Here is a 15,809-nt window from a genome sequence, read left to right as displayed (position 1 = left end):
CAAACTAGCCAGAAATAGCACAATATCTTGGTCATTTTGCAAACTTTAGAGATAAAACATTTGGAGAAAGATTTTTAAACACACAACACAACTTTAAGTTTGAAAGCTTTTATTATATAAACTTAAACACACAGTTTAATGGTATGAAATTAAATATAAACGTAAGAAATTAGAAACGTATAAACAAAATAAAGTATTAGATTTGAATAGATACTTTTTGATGTCCCTGATGTTTTGAAAGTGAAGTCGAGTAACACTTAAAAATTACTTGATCAAATTTATTTATCCTCACACCATTCATTCTCTTTGCGTACTTGTTCCTCCTCTTCTGGCGTGAAGTCATTTTTAATGTTGAAGGTTTTGCGGATCTCTTCAGGTGTTTTACCTTTAATCATATTTGCTACTGTTTTACAGCAAACATCTAAGAGTCCTTTAATATCCAAATAATTAGCAGCTAGAATCAATTCAAAGAGAGTTCCTTGATCAACTTTGAGGAATTCTTGATCCCAGGTTTCGATATCGTCTGTGCGCTTTTCTTTGTTTTCATCATCTTCTGGTGGTGGTGGGTCGTCTTTGTGGTGTGTTGCCCATTGAATGACTTTTCTTAAGATGGCAGCATTTACGTTGGGTAATGGGATGGGTTCGTCATCATCTTCATCCAAACCAAGATCTTCTAACATTGTTTTGATGGTCATTGAAGCTTTTGCAATTTCCACATCAATCTCAAAGATTTCACTGTCACTGCTTTGCAAACGAATGGTAGGCATTTTGATCTATGTTTTAGTGTAGCTAAAATGAGAATTGCATGTCACACATAATCGTTCTTAGAAATAAATTTAGTATGAAAAACAGCCCAGTACTGCAGACCTAAGCACTTGAATGGGGATTCTAGGAGCCAGGCCTGTTTTAATTTTCTGTTTTTTGTTCAGGGAGCTTATAAAATTGTATTCATAATGAAGCTAATTCCTGATTCGAGTTACATATTCTTTCTCCTGTGTTTGGCAAATTGGGCGGTTCAAGTTATTTAGGGCGGTTCAATTTGGGGGGGGTTTGTACTTTTACGGTGTGACGGGATTGGCCATTTTTTAGTACGGTATTACGGGATTTGACAGGAAAAAAGACGGGAAAACAGTATTTTAAAATCAGACGGTGACGGTATTTGGCCTTCTATTTTGTCATTATGCCGGTATTTGAACCTGGACAATCTGTTGTGACGGCGTTACTATTTTTTTCAATTTTTGGGATTCCGGGATTGGGCTCTTCCAGAAAAAATTCGTTCATGGGGTGTGGAGGATATATTATTTTTTCTTTGATCTACCCCTGGACTTTTCGATTTTTCACCCCCTGGACACGTGTTTTACCCCTGGATAAGCATCAAATTGACCCCCTGGACACAAATATTTACCCCTGGACATTGCTGATTCACCGCATGGACATGGCAGCTTTTCAGGTTTTTTTCAATACCCCTGGACAATATATCCTCCACCCCCCATGAATGTTTTTTTTCTGGAAGAGCCCATTCAGCAAAACTTTTGACGGAAAAACGGTATTTCGAACTCCTACAAGCCCCCCTCCCATTTGGGGCTTTATAGGTACATAAAATTTCTTGGGGTTTCACATTTTCTTGTTTGCAGCATAGGAAATATTTTTATCCAGAGCTACTAGACTCTAGCTAGTCACCACAGACAGCTATTATTAATGACCTAAAATTTTCCCATTTTTGGGTGTCTACCATCACCAAAATTTAATTTGCCCAATGTTTCACTAAAAATCTTCAAAAACCCCTAGATATATGAAAAAATTTTGCCAGAAAGTGAGTGCCAAAATTAGTTTTGCAAAATGCACCAATCTATCTAAATGATATCAAAAATAAGTTTTAAAATACAGCCTGCAGATGACTGATACTTGTTTTTTGCTGAAAGCTTGATTTCCAAGTGTGAATAACTGATGATACCATCGCTGCATAAGGACTAGGTTATTAACTGACTTCTCTAACTCTCTTCTCTATCTTAACTAACCTGATAACAGATTGTGTATTTTCTGGCCCAGTACGCTGAAGCTCTAAAGACGTGGACGAAAAATATACAATCTGAAGAATATGGTCGCGCGCCTGTACGCGGACCGCGTAGAATTTTATTTAAGTGGAACAGGTCCGGGTGCAATGTCGACAAGGAGGGGTGTCATGGCCGACAACTTTTAGGTCAGGAGATATGTCAAGTTCTCTCGAAGCAAATTCAGAACTTTTTTGGAAAAGAAGTATGCAAAACATTATTGTATTTCACAAACAAGGTTCTTTAATGGATGAATATGGTCAAAAAAGAATCTTTTTTGCTTTAAACTGATCACACAAGAGAAAACAAAGTATAATACATAACATCACACACAAATACCACTTAAAAAGAGAGAAAAATCATAAACAAACATCTTTATATTATCAGTAGAAGAAAACTGAAGCTATAGAAAATGAATACAAACCATTACTGAATACTTTTATAAAGTTTATAAAGTATAAAGACCAAAAAACTTGAGTTTCAGAACAATAACAAACATCCATTTTCACCTTCCGCCTCCAATTTGAAATCTTTCCAGTCGCAAAGCATTGTGGGATAGAATTTTAATTCCTATCTATAAAAGGCACTTTTCATGGAGCGCCATTTCAGCCGAGTTTTAATTTTGAAGTTTTCGGCACAAGACAAAAAGTTGACTCAAAATTTCTGTAGAGATAGGGCCATTTTCCTCAGATGTTAGTTTTTAGCGATCTTTAGAGCTTCAGCGTGTCGCGTTAAAAAAAACTCCATAGCTGCTATCAGGTTAATCTTAACTGATATCACCATCACATTCTTTGTTTATTGCTTTATATCCCATAAAAATTGACACAAAGCAAAAAAAACTGATGAATGAATACTCCATCCCTGTCTACTATCCTCTGAGATAGAATATTCCATCTCCAATAATATGTTTTTACTTACTACTTAATCCTTCTTTGTCTCTGTCAGTCTGTTCTTTTTATTGCCTTAGATTATGAAATTTAGTGTGGTTTTTGCTTCGTCGTCAACTTTCTCGAACTACGCTGCTTTTTTGTGCTGTCATTTCTGAGCAGGCCGTACATGGGTCGCCCTGCAGCTTATAGATTTACCTATGTACAGGCCCCACCACTCGCACTTTTTTCCCGCGCTTTCCGAAACTAAGAATAAAACAGGGGGTAAGTTACAGTTGAAATTAAATTATTTTAAGGTTTTAATTGACAGATTTTAAGAAAAACATTCAAAGTCTTCAAGATTTGAGATTTAGATACAACTTTGGAGGCATCTGCAAAATCTTTAAAATAAAGTCTGGGCCCCTCAATTCTGATTTTTTGATGATTCTTGTCATTGCATTGTATCGCCAACCCCCCCGGCTTTGATTACTATTAAAAATTTATCAAAATCAAATATTTCTAATAAATTCTCGCAAAATTTAAAAGGGCCTAAAGGGGGGGGGGTCCTAAAGGTCATGAAGATACAACAATAAGGTCAAACTGCCTCGTTTTGAAACAATTACCAAGGTGAGTTTTCAAGTGTTATTCTTATGAATAAAGGTAAAGTAAACTTCTTGGGAATCAATTACCAGTACTTACCATAGCGATAGTTTGAAAAGGAGAAGCGTTTTTTACCGGGGGGAGGGGGGGGGGGGTACTTAAGCAAAAAAATTATAATAAAATCTCTCTAATGATATGACTTTTTTCAAAAATTGGGGGGGGGGGGGGGGGGGGGTCAATCGATTTCGAAACGACGGTATGTGCCGCGCAAAATCTGCTTTTCAAAATCGTACCCTTACAGTGCAGTTCAATGTGACTGAAAAGGTACCCTTTCAGTGCATTTTCTCTTGATTTACCCAACCCTTATAGTGCACTATATTTTTCAGCTGTAAATCTGTGTGAAAAAAGAAGCTTGGGAAATTTTCTGTTTCAAAGAAGAACTGAGAAAAAAAATTCGACCCTTGCAGTGCAATCTCACAAAAACACACCCTTACAGTGCATTTTGGGATGCTGAAAAACCCCACCCTTAAGCGCGGCACATGACGTTGGCCAGATCATATAAGTGCCCCCCCCCCCGGGCGTCCGCACATACCCCTCCATTCGCTAACCCTAGTAAACCCCCCTCCCGGGCGTTTTTAGCAACTTATAAAGAAAAGAAAAAAATATCCCCTTCTCACAGACCCATTAGCGGTAGGATTCTTTCAGCCAGTGGTAATAACAGACCAAAACTCGATAAGGATTGATTTTTCCATGCTTTTTATCTTATGGCTGGGGATTTGAATTTCATTGCTTTCGACCAGAAATTCAGTGGGGATGGAAAATTAGCACAATATTTTACAGTGATTTGCTTATCTGATTATTTTCGGTGGGAACAAACATTGGACGATAATTTTCCACCGGGGACGATATTTCAGCCAGTCTTTCCAGTGGGAAGGGTTCCCAGTGGGTCTGCGAGAAGGGGTTGTTACCTCATTGCAACCCCAGTTGCAATGGAAAAACCCCATTGGAAAGATAAGATTTAGCGCGCATTCATTGATGTCGTATATATAAACTTCTAAATAAAGTTTAAAAATTAAGATGAAAAATGAAAAAGAATTCATTTTTGACTTCTAAACATTTACATATATAAATCTCTTCTGAATCAAAAGTAAAAATATCTCTAAAAGCTCCAAATTAGGCAATAATATATTGCTAAAAATGGCCGAATATGGACCTAGCAAAGGCCTGCAAAAGATTATCTTCCCAACAAGCTACTGCCTTAGCTAAATTCCTTTTTTTGCCTCGAGAACAATGTTTCAAAAAATGCACTGTATGCAATATCCAATTCTTTTGGTATAGATTGTAATTGGTTTTGTTGTCTTACGGGTAGAGCAAATCTAAAAGAAGGGTTTGTAAAAATAACTTCCTCAAAACAACGTTCATATGTTTCGAACATGATAGGTTCAAAAGAAAATTACCACACACAAAAAATAGGTGAAAATAGAACAAAAATTTATTAGCATCCTGGAAAAGGTACTTAGGTTTCTTCTAGGATCTTCCATTTAGTATTTTCATGAAGGATCGCAGACCATGATCGTTTTCAGATCAAGTATCAAACAACATATCACACTGAAAATACGAAAATTCCTAATTTCTTGATAAAATTGACCTTTTCTTAAGAATAAAATTTACAAAAGTTGATTAATATATTCACAAATAAAACACCATATTTTATAAAGTAGTTTAAAAAAATATTTGATACTTCAAGAACCATTAAGCTATATCCTCACAGGACAATCCTTTTGGCGGTCAGTATCTCTATAAAGGTCGATTTTCGATTTTCAATTAACACAAACACAAAATATTAACAAATTCACAACATATTCACCACGAGGACTATTATATACTTTGAGTAGATCTGGAAAAGTCTTAAAGTATTGCTAGCCAAAACTTACAGTTACAAAAACTGCAAAAAATGCTGCTTTTAGTTCAATTTAGGATATTGGTAGGTTTGATTGTCTCGATTTTCTGTTGGATAATTGACCGACACTTGATGAAGTGGCTGTTGGTGTTGAAGATTTTCTTTTGCCGTCAGACGTCTGTGCCGAGGTTGACGCCGCCATCAAATGTTTATAATTCATTCCTGTCTGTTTACACAATTTCTTTAGAGTTCGTTCATATTGGTGGTTGAGTTTATTGGACTGATGCAATGCGTATTTCATATCTTCTAATTCTTCGAAGAAACCCTGTGGAAATAAGTAGGAAAAAGCAACAATCAAATTTTTTGTCATTTTGCAATCTTATATACACCATATCAACTATTGCTTTAAGTTGTACTGATAAAATGGGACTTCAAGTTAAAGGGGCCCCGTTAAAGTCTGTCCCAATATAATTTTCCTCACTTTTCATCTTCGATTTCCCTTTTGTTGATGTTCCACACTCTGTAATATCTTTCTAACAAGCACAAAAACACTACCTCATTCGTCGTCTATCAAAAAAATATTTTGTCTCCGCTGCTGATTATATTTAGCCACTTTAATTGGGGACGAAAGATATTTCTTCTGAAATTTACAAAAAACTCTATTTTTTTCATAAAGTATTCCCCTGTTTCATTGTATGCTTCTAAATAAAGCCTGCCTTCTCAAAACGGTTCACTTTGTCGTTTCACGTTTTAAATTGTCCGTGACCAAACTTTTGCAGTTGATTTTGAGCAATTGATTTTAATCAATTTGAGGGTGCTGTTTTGTAATTCAAATGTCAATATACTGATAACCCGCAATCTTTTAGATTTTGGTAAAAAAACTCTTTAATTTCCCTTAATTTTTTCACCACAAAAACACCAATAAATTCTGCTGATCTAAAAAAGTCGGAAAATTATTGTAGTCCACTCTTTGCTTAGTTTGAAGAGCTCTTTCGCTTGATTAATGTCTTTTTTGAATTTGAAGACCCCCAAAGATCAGGTGTTTTTAGCCCATCATACCTAAAAAAATCGCAAAATAAACAGGTTTTCGAGGTTCAGATATGGTTTCAGCACCTTAGTTCAAATTGACCAAATTTGATTATAAAAGCTTGGCCATTAGATAATTTGAAATCTTTCTTTATTTTTGAACTTTTAATCACGCAGATGGCCTAAGCAGAATGGAATTAATTAAAGGAATTGGGAAACGTCGCAATTCGAATAAAAAAATTGAATAAAATCAAACAACTTACGGCGTCCAGACCATGCAGCTCTTCTAAAGAATAATTTAGAAAGAAACAATCATTAATTAGATAAAAAAACATGAAAATTAATAAACAAGATATACGTTCATTTGGCATCCGAGAGAATGCCTGGAAGGTCAAGCAAATTTACCTAGGGTATTTTCTAAGAGAGAATTCACTCGAGGAATTACTCTTAGGTTCCAAATAAACGGGGGGGTTCGAATAAACAGGGGGGTTGGAAAATTTTCTAGATTTTAATAAACGGGGAGGACCTAATTGCCGGGGGGGTTGGAAATTGTACTTCTGAAACCCAAAAATAAGGTAAAAATAGGCTAAAATCAGGCTATTTAGAGCAAAATAAGGGGCCTTCTCTTTGAAAGCTGAAAATATTCTTAGAGATTAATAAACGGGGGGGGGTCCTAATAAGGTCCGGTGGGGTTGGAAAATTTTCGAAAAATTAACAAGCGGGGGGGGGGGGGCCGTTTATTTGGAACCTAAGAGTACCTGATAACGTCTTTTAGATGAAAATAGTGTGAAAGCACCATATTACAAAAGCTGTTACAGAAATCTGAGCCATTACCAAGTACCAGGGAAAGAAAATTAAAATGACCGACACGACGAAAGTTTTCGAAATATTATAGTATAGCAATTTGGGAACGAAGATACCTAACATATCCCGTGCTTCGTGCCTGAATTGCCAACAATCCAGGTTAAATTAAAGAAATAAAAATGTACCTTTCAATCTAGAATTTTCTTTCATTAATCGTTCTCTGTCTTTGGTTAGCACGTGAATTTTGTTTTCCAAAGCTAAAAGTGAATGGGAATGGTTTCCATGGATTTCAGTGTGGCCTCGGCTCCACACGCTTTTTTTAATAAGAATGTGCTCTCTAAGAATATTCATGAATAAATTGAACAAAAATTTAAGAATAAGCTAAGAACATCCGTCATGGAATTTGCCAGCCTTCCATTTATTCAAAACCTTTACAAAATTACAATTTTATGTTTCAGGTATGTATTACATGTTTAAATTTAGGTTGAATTTGGATTCTAACCTAGGAATACCGTAAGAATATGAAAATTTAGGATTATTTTTTCTTAAAGTTAAGAAAATCCGTGATGAAATGAAAAACATCATTCTTATCAAAAAAAGCGCGAGCATCACTGAACCTAACTGAAAAAAAATGCTCTCTTGCCGAGTTTAGGACCCCACATCTCAAAGAAAAATAGAGTTTTTATTTTACTACTGTATTTCATACAAATGAGAGGAAATCAAAAAGCAATTCATTCAGATTCATCCGTGAATTGTGTATAGAAATCCAGTAGTAAGAGTTTGTTCATCCAGAGGAATGTAAAGAGATGGAAAAGCAGCTTCTTGAAAACAATGGAAAAACGGCTCGTCATATACTAGGTCTGGCGAGCCGTCTTTTCTGGACTTTCATTTAATAACCTAATCAACGTTTTTACAATAGAATTTTCAATAGAAGTGATCGTTGAACTTTGAGTAATCAGAATAGCTGTTTTTCCATCTCTTTACATTCCTCTGGTTCATCTAATGTTTCCATCTCACTCTTAAATAGAGAAATATGTCGTGTTCTTTGATAGTTAGGGTCAGGGTTAGGGTTTGTCGTTCTTTTTGTCGCTTTTTAATAGTTATTTGTCGTTCCTTTTAGATGGTCTGGAAATATTAGATGAACAGTCTCGTAGTCACCCGCAGTCTGAAAATTCTTTCCCTGGAGCACAAAACAATATCATTACTGGGTACCGTACCTTTGAATAAAGCCAAAATACCTTATCTAAATCCGTCATCGTAACTATCTGGTCTTTCAAATGTTTCTAAAAAACTAAAAAAACATTTTCTGAGTAAAGGCTTGGGGACACGAGAAGCTTTTTTCGCATTGGTGCAATGCAACATGCTCCATCCCACCAACCTGAAACGCTTTCGCGTGTCTCCACCCCATTTTTCTTTTAATAACATTTGTGCTTTTCTCATTTTTGTCCCTGGGACAATGGAGCAAAATTGATTCGAATCAATTTTGCCCCATTGTCTCAGGGACAAAATCAGCGTGTCTTTTGGTAGACTATGTTATAGTCTAAGACGAATCACTATCTAAGAAAAAGCCCAAAGCCGAAGAAAATTCGCAAACGGGTTTTTTTGCCGAAAAGAGTTAACAGTCGGTAGAGTTGCCAATCTTAGACTATACGATTTTGGTACAAAATACAAAAACATCCCAAATCGTACGAATTCGAGTTTCCGTATGCGAGGCCAGCTGTGTTCGGTATTCGAAAAAATCAAAACAAAAAAAAAGAGGCGGGAGAGAAACTGAGATAAAAAAAGAGGGATTCCAAGAAATATTATAGTTCTCTTTGGAGACCCTCTTCCTTTTATTCCCTTTATATTTTCTTGAAACTACACTTTCTTTTCTTAGAAAACAATTTTTATAAACAGTAATTTTTTTAATAAGTTTGTAATTTCTTTGCAACAAGGATATCTATCTAAACTTTCACCTTATAAATTTCTTAAAAAACGATTATATCCTCATAATTACCCCTTTTATATATTAAAGTCCATGTAAATAAAAAGCTATAGTATATACCCACCACCATTTGCCAAAGGATATGTATACAAATCATTGACAGTTTTATAAATACTTGCAATTTCGAATTTGTGACTTTCCTGTTTTGTTTGATAAAAAAATTTACAGTAGTGGATGAAAAATCTTATGATAAATTTGCAGGGAAAAAGTAAAAAAGCTCCAGCTTGTAAAGCTTTGCAGTATGTTGATCTTGCTTTGATTTGAGCTTGAATTTCTTTCTACCCAAAAAGAGACGTTAAAAATGAGGATGAAATAGGAGAAAAGTTAAGAAATCCCCCAGAAATTAGCTTAAAATGGAAAAGTACCAATTTTGGTAAAAACCTTGAGGCAGATTTAAATGACATTAAATTTCTTATTTACAAAAACTGATAAATAGGTAATTCAATCATGATAAACAAATGATTCTAAACTGTCTTCCGACAATACTGTACATGTTTTTTTTTATAAGGAACACGTTTATAAGGAACTCGAGGCTGAAAATGGTTCAAAAAATAAGGAATTGTTAAGGAACTGCTCAGGCTGAGAATAAGTGGATTTAAAAATAATGTACCTTATTGGGACTAATTTGACCAAATTTTGATCTTTCAAGGGGCAAAAAGTTCAAAATTTCCTATGTAGTAAGGAACTCGATAAGGAACTGTGAGACTGAAATTCTCTGTAAAAATAAGGAACTCAAGGCTCAGAGCAAAGTTAAGGTTCCTTATAAAAAAACAACGTGTATTACAGTCTCGACTAATTCCAGAAGGCTGATGTAAATTTTTCCAAGTCATAATCTCAAATTATATCAGGACGTCAAGTGAAATAAACGTTGGTGAAATATTCCAACTCATAATCTCAAATTGTACCAGAACGTCAAGTGAAATATTCCAAGTTATAATCCCAAATTAAACCAGGACGTGAAGTGAAATATTGCAAGTCATAATCTCAAATTGTACCAAAACGTCAAGTGAAATATTCCAAGTTATAATCCCAAATTAAACCGCAACGTGAAGTGAAATATTCCAAGAAATAATCTCAAATTATACCAGAACGTCAAGTGAAATATTCCAAGTTATAATCCCAAATTAAACCACGACGTGAAGTGAAATATTCCAAGTTATAATCTCAAATTGTACCAGGACGTCAAGTGAAATATTCCAAGTCATAATCTCAAATTGTACCAGAACGTCAAGTGAAATATTCCACCAAGTTATAATCCCAAATTAAACAGGACGTGAAGTGAAATATTGCAATTTATAATCTCAAATTATACCAGGACGTCGTGAAATATTGCAAGTCTTAATCTCAATAATAAACCAGGATGCTGTGCCAAATATTTCATTTCTGTATTGTGCTCTCTGCAAATTACTGCCATATTTTCCCATGCATTCAATTTCTGAATTTCTAATTCTTACCTGGAAAATTTAGAATAATTATCTGATTATTTTTACAGGTACGACTAGGTAACTGAACTTCTCGACAATTCAAATCAAAATGAGAAAATGTGAAAGTTTTCGAACAAGAAGTATGTTAAAAGCAGTCTTTTAAAGTCCACAATTGACAATAAGTACTTTGTTTGACATTTTTCAAAGTTGTCAAAGAACTGCTAACACAAGATGAAAATAACCTTTTAAGAGTGGAGATATGAGGGTATTCACATATCTAATGAAACACTGCCTGTGATTCATAGGATTCATAAGAAATATACAAACTGACTTACCTACTTAGTTTCTCTGTGTCTCTTTACTTTGCTGTGTGTAGACTTGTTGAAAAATCATTTTAAAACAGCTTCTACAGAAGCATACTTGTGGAATAAGTACTCCCTTAAACTAAGTTATCTTGTAGTCTCAATAAAACAAATGAACCAAGAAGAAAAAATCCATAATGAGCTGGATTTTCACAGAAAAACCATAGATCCATCTTGTCCTTGTGTCTCTTCCCAGTGACCAGCGTGTTTTTGATCGTTTGAACCAAGCTCGGCCTTTAAACTTAGGCGGTTTTCACCACGGATCGACTAACCAGTCTCACTGGTTAGTCCAAGCAAAACCGCCAAATCTTTTTTATGCCAAAGAGTTATCGTCCGTTTCTTCGAAACTCTCCCGCCGATTTTTTTCCGTATACCGCCATAACGCCATACCGCCATTTTTCCCGCCTCTACTATCACTGTAACGGACGATAACATCGTCTAGTCTTTTGGGTGTTTCCCTCACTTTTTGTCCCATGAAATAAAGAAAGAAACCATGAGACATGCACTTTTTTCTTGTGTTGGTGGGATGGAGCATGTTGCATTGCACCAACGTGAAAAAAACTTCTCGTGTCCCCAAGCCTTAAGCTGTTTAAAAAAATCACTCTAACTACTTGCAAACCAGATAGTTACTATGAAGAATTCAGACAATGTATGTCGACAATACACGAAGTTATGATACCTTGTCTTGATGATTTAGTGTTGTTGTTGAGAGATGAAATACTTTTCAGTTGTTCGTCTCGATCTTTCAGTTGTTTATGAATAAAAACATTCTCTTCTTCTCTCTTGAAAATATCATCTTTCAATTTCTCCTTTTCAGCCTATAAAATAAAAGAGGCATGACAAATAATCCTGGCAGGCAACTTGGAGAGTAGGACATCATTTAACGTATGTCTTATCATTTGCTTACACATCATTTTTTTTAAAAAGGAACTATTTCCTTCCTTTTTCGCCAGTTCCCGCACCGCCCCAGCAAACATTTTGAAAAATTCTATTGGTTATTCTGCTTTGTCAGCATAAGAGGCGCGCCTCATTTCTATATCATAAAAAGAATATATTTAAGAGCAAAAAAAGCGATTGTAACTATTAAGCATTGGAGAGCCAGATGGTAAATAAAATTGTTTTTATGACACCGAACAATTTCGTTTTGTTTACGAAATTATAAAAAAAACGATTATAATGCTTCGTGAAAAACTCACTAGCAAAAAATCAATCGAAAAAAAAGACCTATACCTCAAGCTTATTGATCTTTTTCGTTTGATTTCGATTGAGTTTTACTTCGATTTCATATCTTTTCATTAAGTTGTCATATAGAGTCACCAATCTATAAAGAAAATGACATAAAAATATTGTTATTAAATCTGGGGCACACAAAGAAGGTACGAAATCTGCAATTTTGAATAGACTTTTTTATTCCAAAATAACCAGATTTACCGGGTGTTTCAAAAATGAGAATTGCTTCGAGTTTTCTCCATAAATTTTGAATTCATAAAGCGAATTTAAAATATGATTGCTCAAAATTTAAGTTAGTCTTTCTTCTTTCTCATGGTGAAAAGTTGAGGTTTAATAACATTTTTAGTTTTCTCACAAGCTTAATTCAAACTTATACACTTTTTTTTGAAACATCTCTGGTACTTATTTGAGTGTAAAAACTTGCTGGTGATTTAACACCGCTGTTCCTTTGCACCATTTATGACCGGGGTGTAGGACATTTTTTTAAACTCGAGTGCGGATGACCTGAATGTTCTTGAGCTTCACTGGGGTGAAGAAGAAAATATTTTAGTGTGAAGATTCTACTCTGGTAAGTTTAAGTTGAACTTTACCAAAATTCTGACGCGTTTGGACGATGTATTCGGATGGGTGGAAAGCGGGCTGACGTCACGCTATCGCACGCAGAGACGGTGTGTTACATTTTAATATTTGGTTAAGTTAATTCCGCCATTATGAAAGCAATTATTCGACTTGTGAACGTTTGCTTCCGTAATAGCGGGAATTACGTAATTTACCCAAACATGAAAAACCTCTATTAAACCCGTAAATTTTTTCCAAAGGGAATATTAAGAGTCGGTAAGAGGTCCTTACTTTGCAGCGTTATTATCATCTTCTTTGTTTCGATTGGTTTTGTCAGCTATAGTCTTCTGTTGTTGGAGGACTTTCTTCCTGTTTTTGCCTTGATGCTGTACACTCATCTCATTTCTACGAAACATACTCGAGAAATATATTTATTTTTCCCGAAGTCAAAATTTAAATCTATTATTAGTCTATTTTCAATTTTAATCGTACACTAATGGGCTTTTCCAGAAGAAAAAAAACTGGATACCCCCTGTTAAGGAGGTCCATTACCTTTCCAAGGGGGTAAGGTTTGATAAGTGGCGAAATTCCAAGGGGAGATATAAAAATCTGTCAAAAATGGCTGGAATTCCATGGGGTAGCTTTTTAAATCCTACTAAAATTCAGAATTCCACTGGGCTTTAAGCCTGAAATTGCCTGGAATTCCAGGTGGTTACAGCATTTCCAGCCATAGAGGGATGGACCTCTTCAACCAGCCTCAACAGGGGTATACGGTTTTTTTCTGGAAAAGCCCAATAAGAGTCGACAATATCAAGGTTCAGAGTAGAACATCCCGAGCTTACCCCCCCCCCCCCCGTTTTCAAATTTATCCCGCCTCCTAAAGTGACTGATTTCAAGTGACCTTGGTGTAAACGATCACGAAGATACTTACTGTAGACCTTTGTATTCTTCATGTATTTCAACACGAATCAACTTTTCTTTCACTTCTAACATTTCTTGGTACAATTCTTTATATTTTCGCTTCAGTTTGTTGTATTTGTTGTTCAAAACTTCATTCTCCGCAGTCAGCTGGTAAAGTAACGGGACATAGGTATTCAACAAAAGGTAACCTGATAACTAGCCGTTACCAAGCTCTTGCAGATAAAAAACCTTGAATTGCCTCACACAGCAAGATTTTTCCAAAGAATGCAAAAATCCTCCGTGGTAGGGGTGGGACAGGCTACAGAAAGTTTCAATTGTGAATCGTATGTTTTTTCGAGGGCTTTCATAACTAAGAATTGTCTGCCTATATTTCCTTTTTTTTTGCAAATTTTGCCATTTTCCAGGGGATATCCGAACAATTTCAAGAATTGTTTTTGGTTCGAAAAAAATCGTCAGCCAGCCCTACCTAGACATTAAATAGAAAAACCAAATGATTGATAGAATATTAATGGAAGCAATCACTTCAATAAACCTATGCTTTACTTTACCCATGCTTTAGTAGAACTTGGTGGCGATTCACGACCGGGTTGACTGAGATGGAAAGATTCCTACACACTTCAAGTCTTTTATTAAGAAGCGATGTAGAACAATAGTATTACTAATTTAAAAGAAATCATAATCATAATTCTGTGTGAATTACAGGATCTTTCAAATTTAAAAAATATTTTCTTGAAAACTTACCGACTGGCAAACATGGAAGGGAGGGATGTCGCCGATTCCTGTCATTGATGTATTCTTTAATTTTTTTTGTTTACTTTATTTACTTCTAAATGAAAATACGAAAAAAAAAATCAATATCAACAGAAATGTTCTTTAAAGGATAATAATTCTGATATGAAGAAAGATTGAAGAAATTATCAATGAAAATAAAACAGGTACATCAGTGTTTTCTTGCTAACCGAATAAACAAGTTTATCTTGACTCGTATTTTAAAATGCATTTTTCAAAACGAACCTTTTAAACTTACTGAGGAAATCTGTAAAGTTGTTTACAGAACCTGCAAAATCATTAGCACGAATAAACACATGAAACACTTGATTTTGTGGAGGGGGTGTAAGATAAATGGATAAGGAGTTTTCAAATTAACAGAATAACCCCGAACCAGGGAAGTACACGTTTTTTTATAAGCAAGTGTCTGCCTCCCGTCTGCCCCTTGGTCAGGCTCGTGTATGCTTAAAAGCTTTCAAAGCATCTAGGTATGGCGTATGCTTATTGTATGCTTATGAATTACATTGCTTATAATTTACCCAAGCCAATTTTTTGAAAAATCTCAGAAATTTCGAAAACATTCGATACAAAAAATGCTCAGATTTTGGGAGCAGTGGAATGTGGCTAGTTGTGGAATGTCTTTTTTATTTGACCACTTCCATTACATTCTAAGCAGAAAAAAACTGACGACTTGAAAAATATTCCAAGCTGACGTACATGCTTATGTTATGCTTAGGAAATCTGCAAATCAGAGCCTTCATATGTCTATAGTGTTATGCTTATAAAAAACATGTAACTGACGTAATCAGTGAAATATCAAAATGTTAAAATTCTAAAATTAATCTAATAAATCAAAATTATCAAAAACAATTGTTACAATATGCCCGACATACTATTAAAAATCAAACTTAAATGAAATAGACAACTTTATCAGTATAAAGATTTTCCCATATTTCTTAAATTTTAAATTAAACTAGAAAACTGTTCCTACTATGGCATTATCAACCAACTGGAAGATGTAAAAATATACGAAAGTAGATCAATTAAAACATTTGAGGTCTTCAAAACTATTACGAAGATCTGGAAGACTTTGTAGCATCTGGAAAGCTTAGGATTATTGCCACCAGCACGCTACTGCAAAATTATTAAATTGTTAAAATTTTTGTTGTTATTGAAAAACAGATTAAACCATTGCCTTTGGAATTGTGGTCTTTTGATTTTGGTTCAAATCTATAAGATTATAAAAAGAGGCATGCAATTTAAAGCAGTTTGGTTAAGCTTTTTCCGGACACGCTGTATAACCAGCATACCCCAT

General features: G+C 34.9%; 2 protein-coding genes across 3 annotated transcripts; both read right to left on the bottom strand.

Moving 5' to 3' along the window:
- Positions 1-92: 92 nt before the first annotated feature.
- On the bottom strand, positions 93-822 carry LOC136807898 (S-phase kinase-associated protein 1). Its single transcript, XM_067064517.1, has one exon. It carries the CDS (start codon positions 765-767, stop codon positions 279-281), a length of 489 nt encoding a protein of 162 aa, XP_066920618.1. The 5' UTR covers positions 768-822; the 3' UTR covers positions 93-278.
- A 4,173-nt stretch (positions 823-4,995) lies between these two features.
- LOC136807897 (centrosomal protein of 290 kDa-like) lies at positions 4,996-14,556 on the bottom strand. Of its 2 annotated transcripts, none has more exons than XM_067064515.1 (8): positions 14,468-14,556; positions 13,737-13,873; positions 13,097-13,222; positions 12,248-12,338; positions 11,697-11,835; positions 7,433-7,504; positions 6,707-6,729; positions 4,996-5,742 (listed from the first exon to the last, which is right to left on the bottom strand). In XM_067064515.1, exons 1-8 carry the CDS (start codon positions 14,510-14,512, stop codon positions 5,491-5,493), a joined length of 885 nt encoding a protein of 294 aa, XP_066920616.1. In that variant the 5' UTR covers positions 14,513-14,556; the 3' UTR covers positions 4,996-5,490. The 2 variants fall into 2 exon arrangements, with proteins under 2 accessions (XP_066920616.1, XP_066920617.1); XM_067064516.1 differs by having other exon boundaries at positions 4,997-5,742; positions 13,097-13,210.
- Between the last annotated feature and the right edge of the window lie 1,253 nt (positions 14,557-15,809).

The sequence above is a fragment of the Clytia hemisphaerica genome, unplaced genomic scaffold (genome assembly GCF_902728285.1).
Source record: "Clytia hemisphaerica strain Z4C2 unplaced genomic scaffold, Clytia hemisphaerica genome assembly, whole genome shotgun sequence".
NCBI classification, from domain to species: domain Eukaryota; kingdom Metazoa; phylum Cnidaria; class Hydrozoa; order Leptothecata; family Clytiidae; genus Clytia; species Clytia hemisphaerica.
The sequence above is the reverse complement of the archived record's forward strand: the minus strand, read 5'-3'. Positions and strand labels throughout refer to the sequence as shown.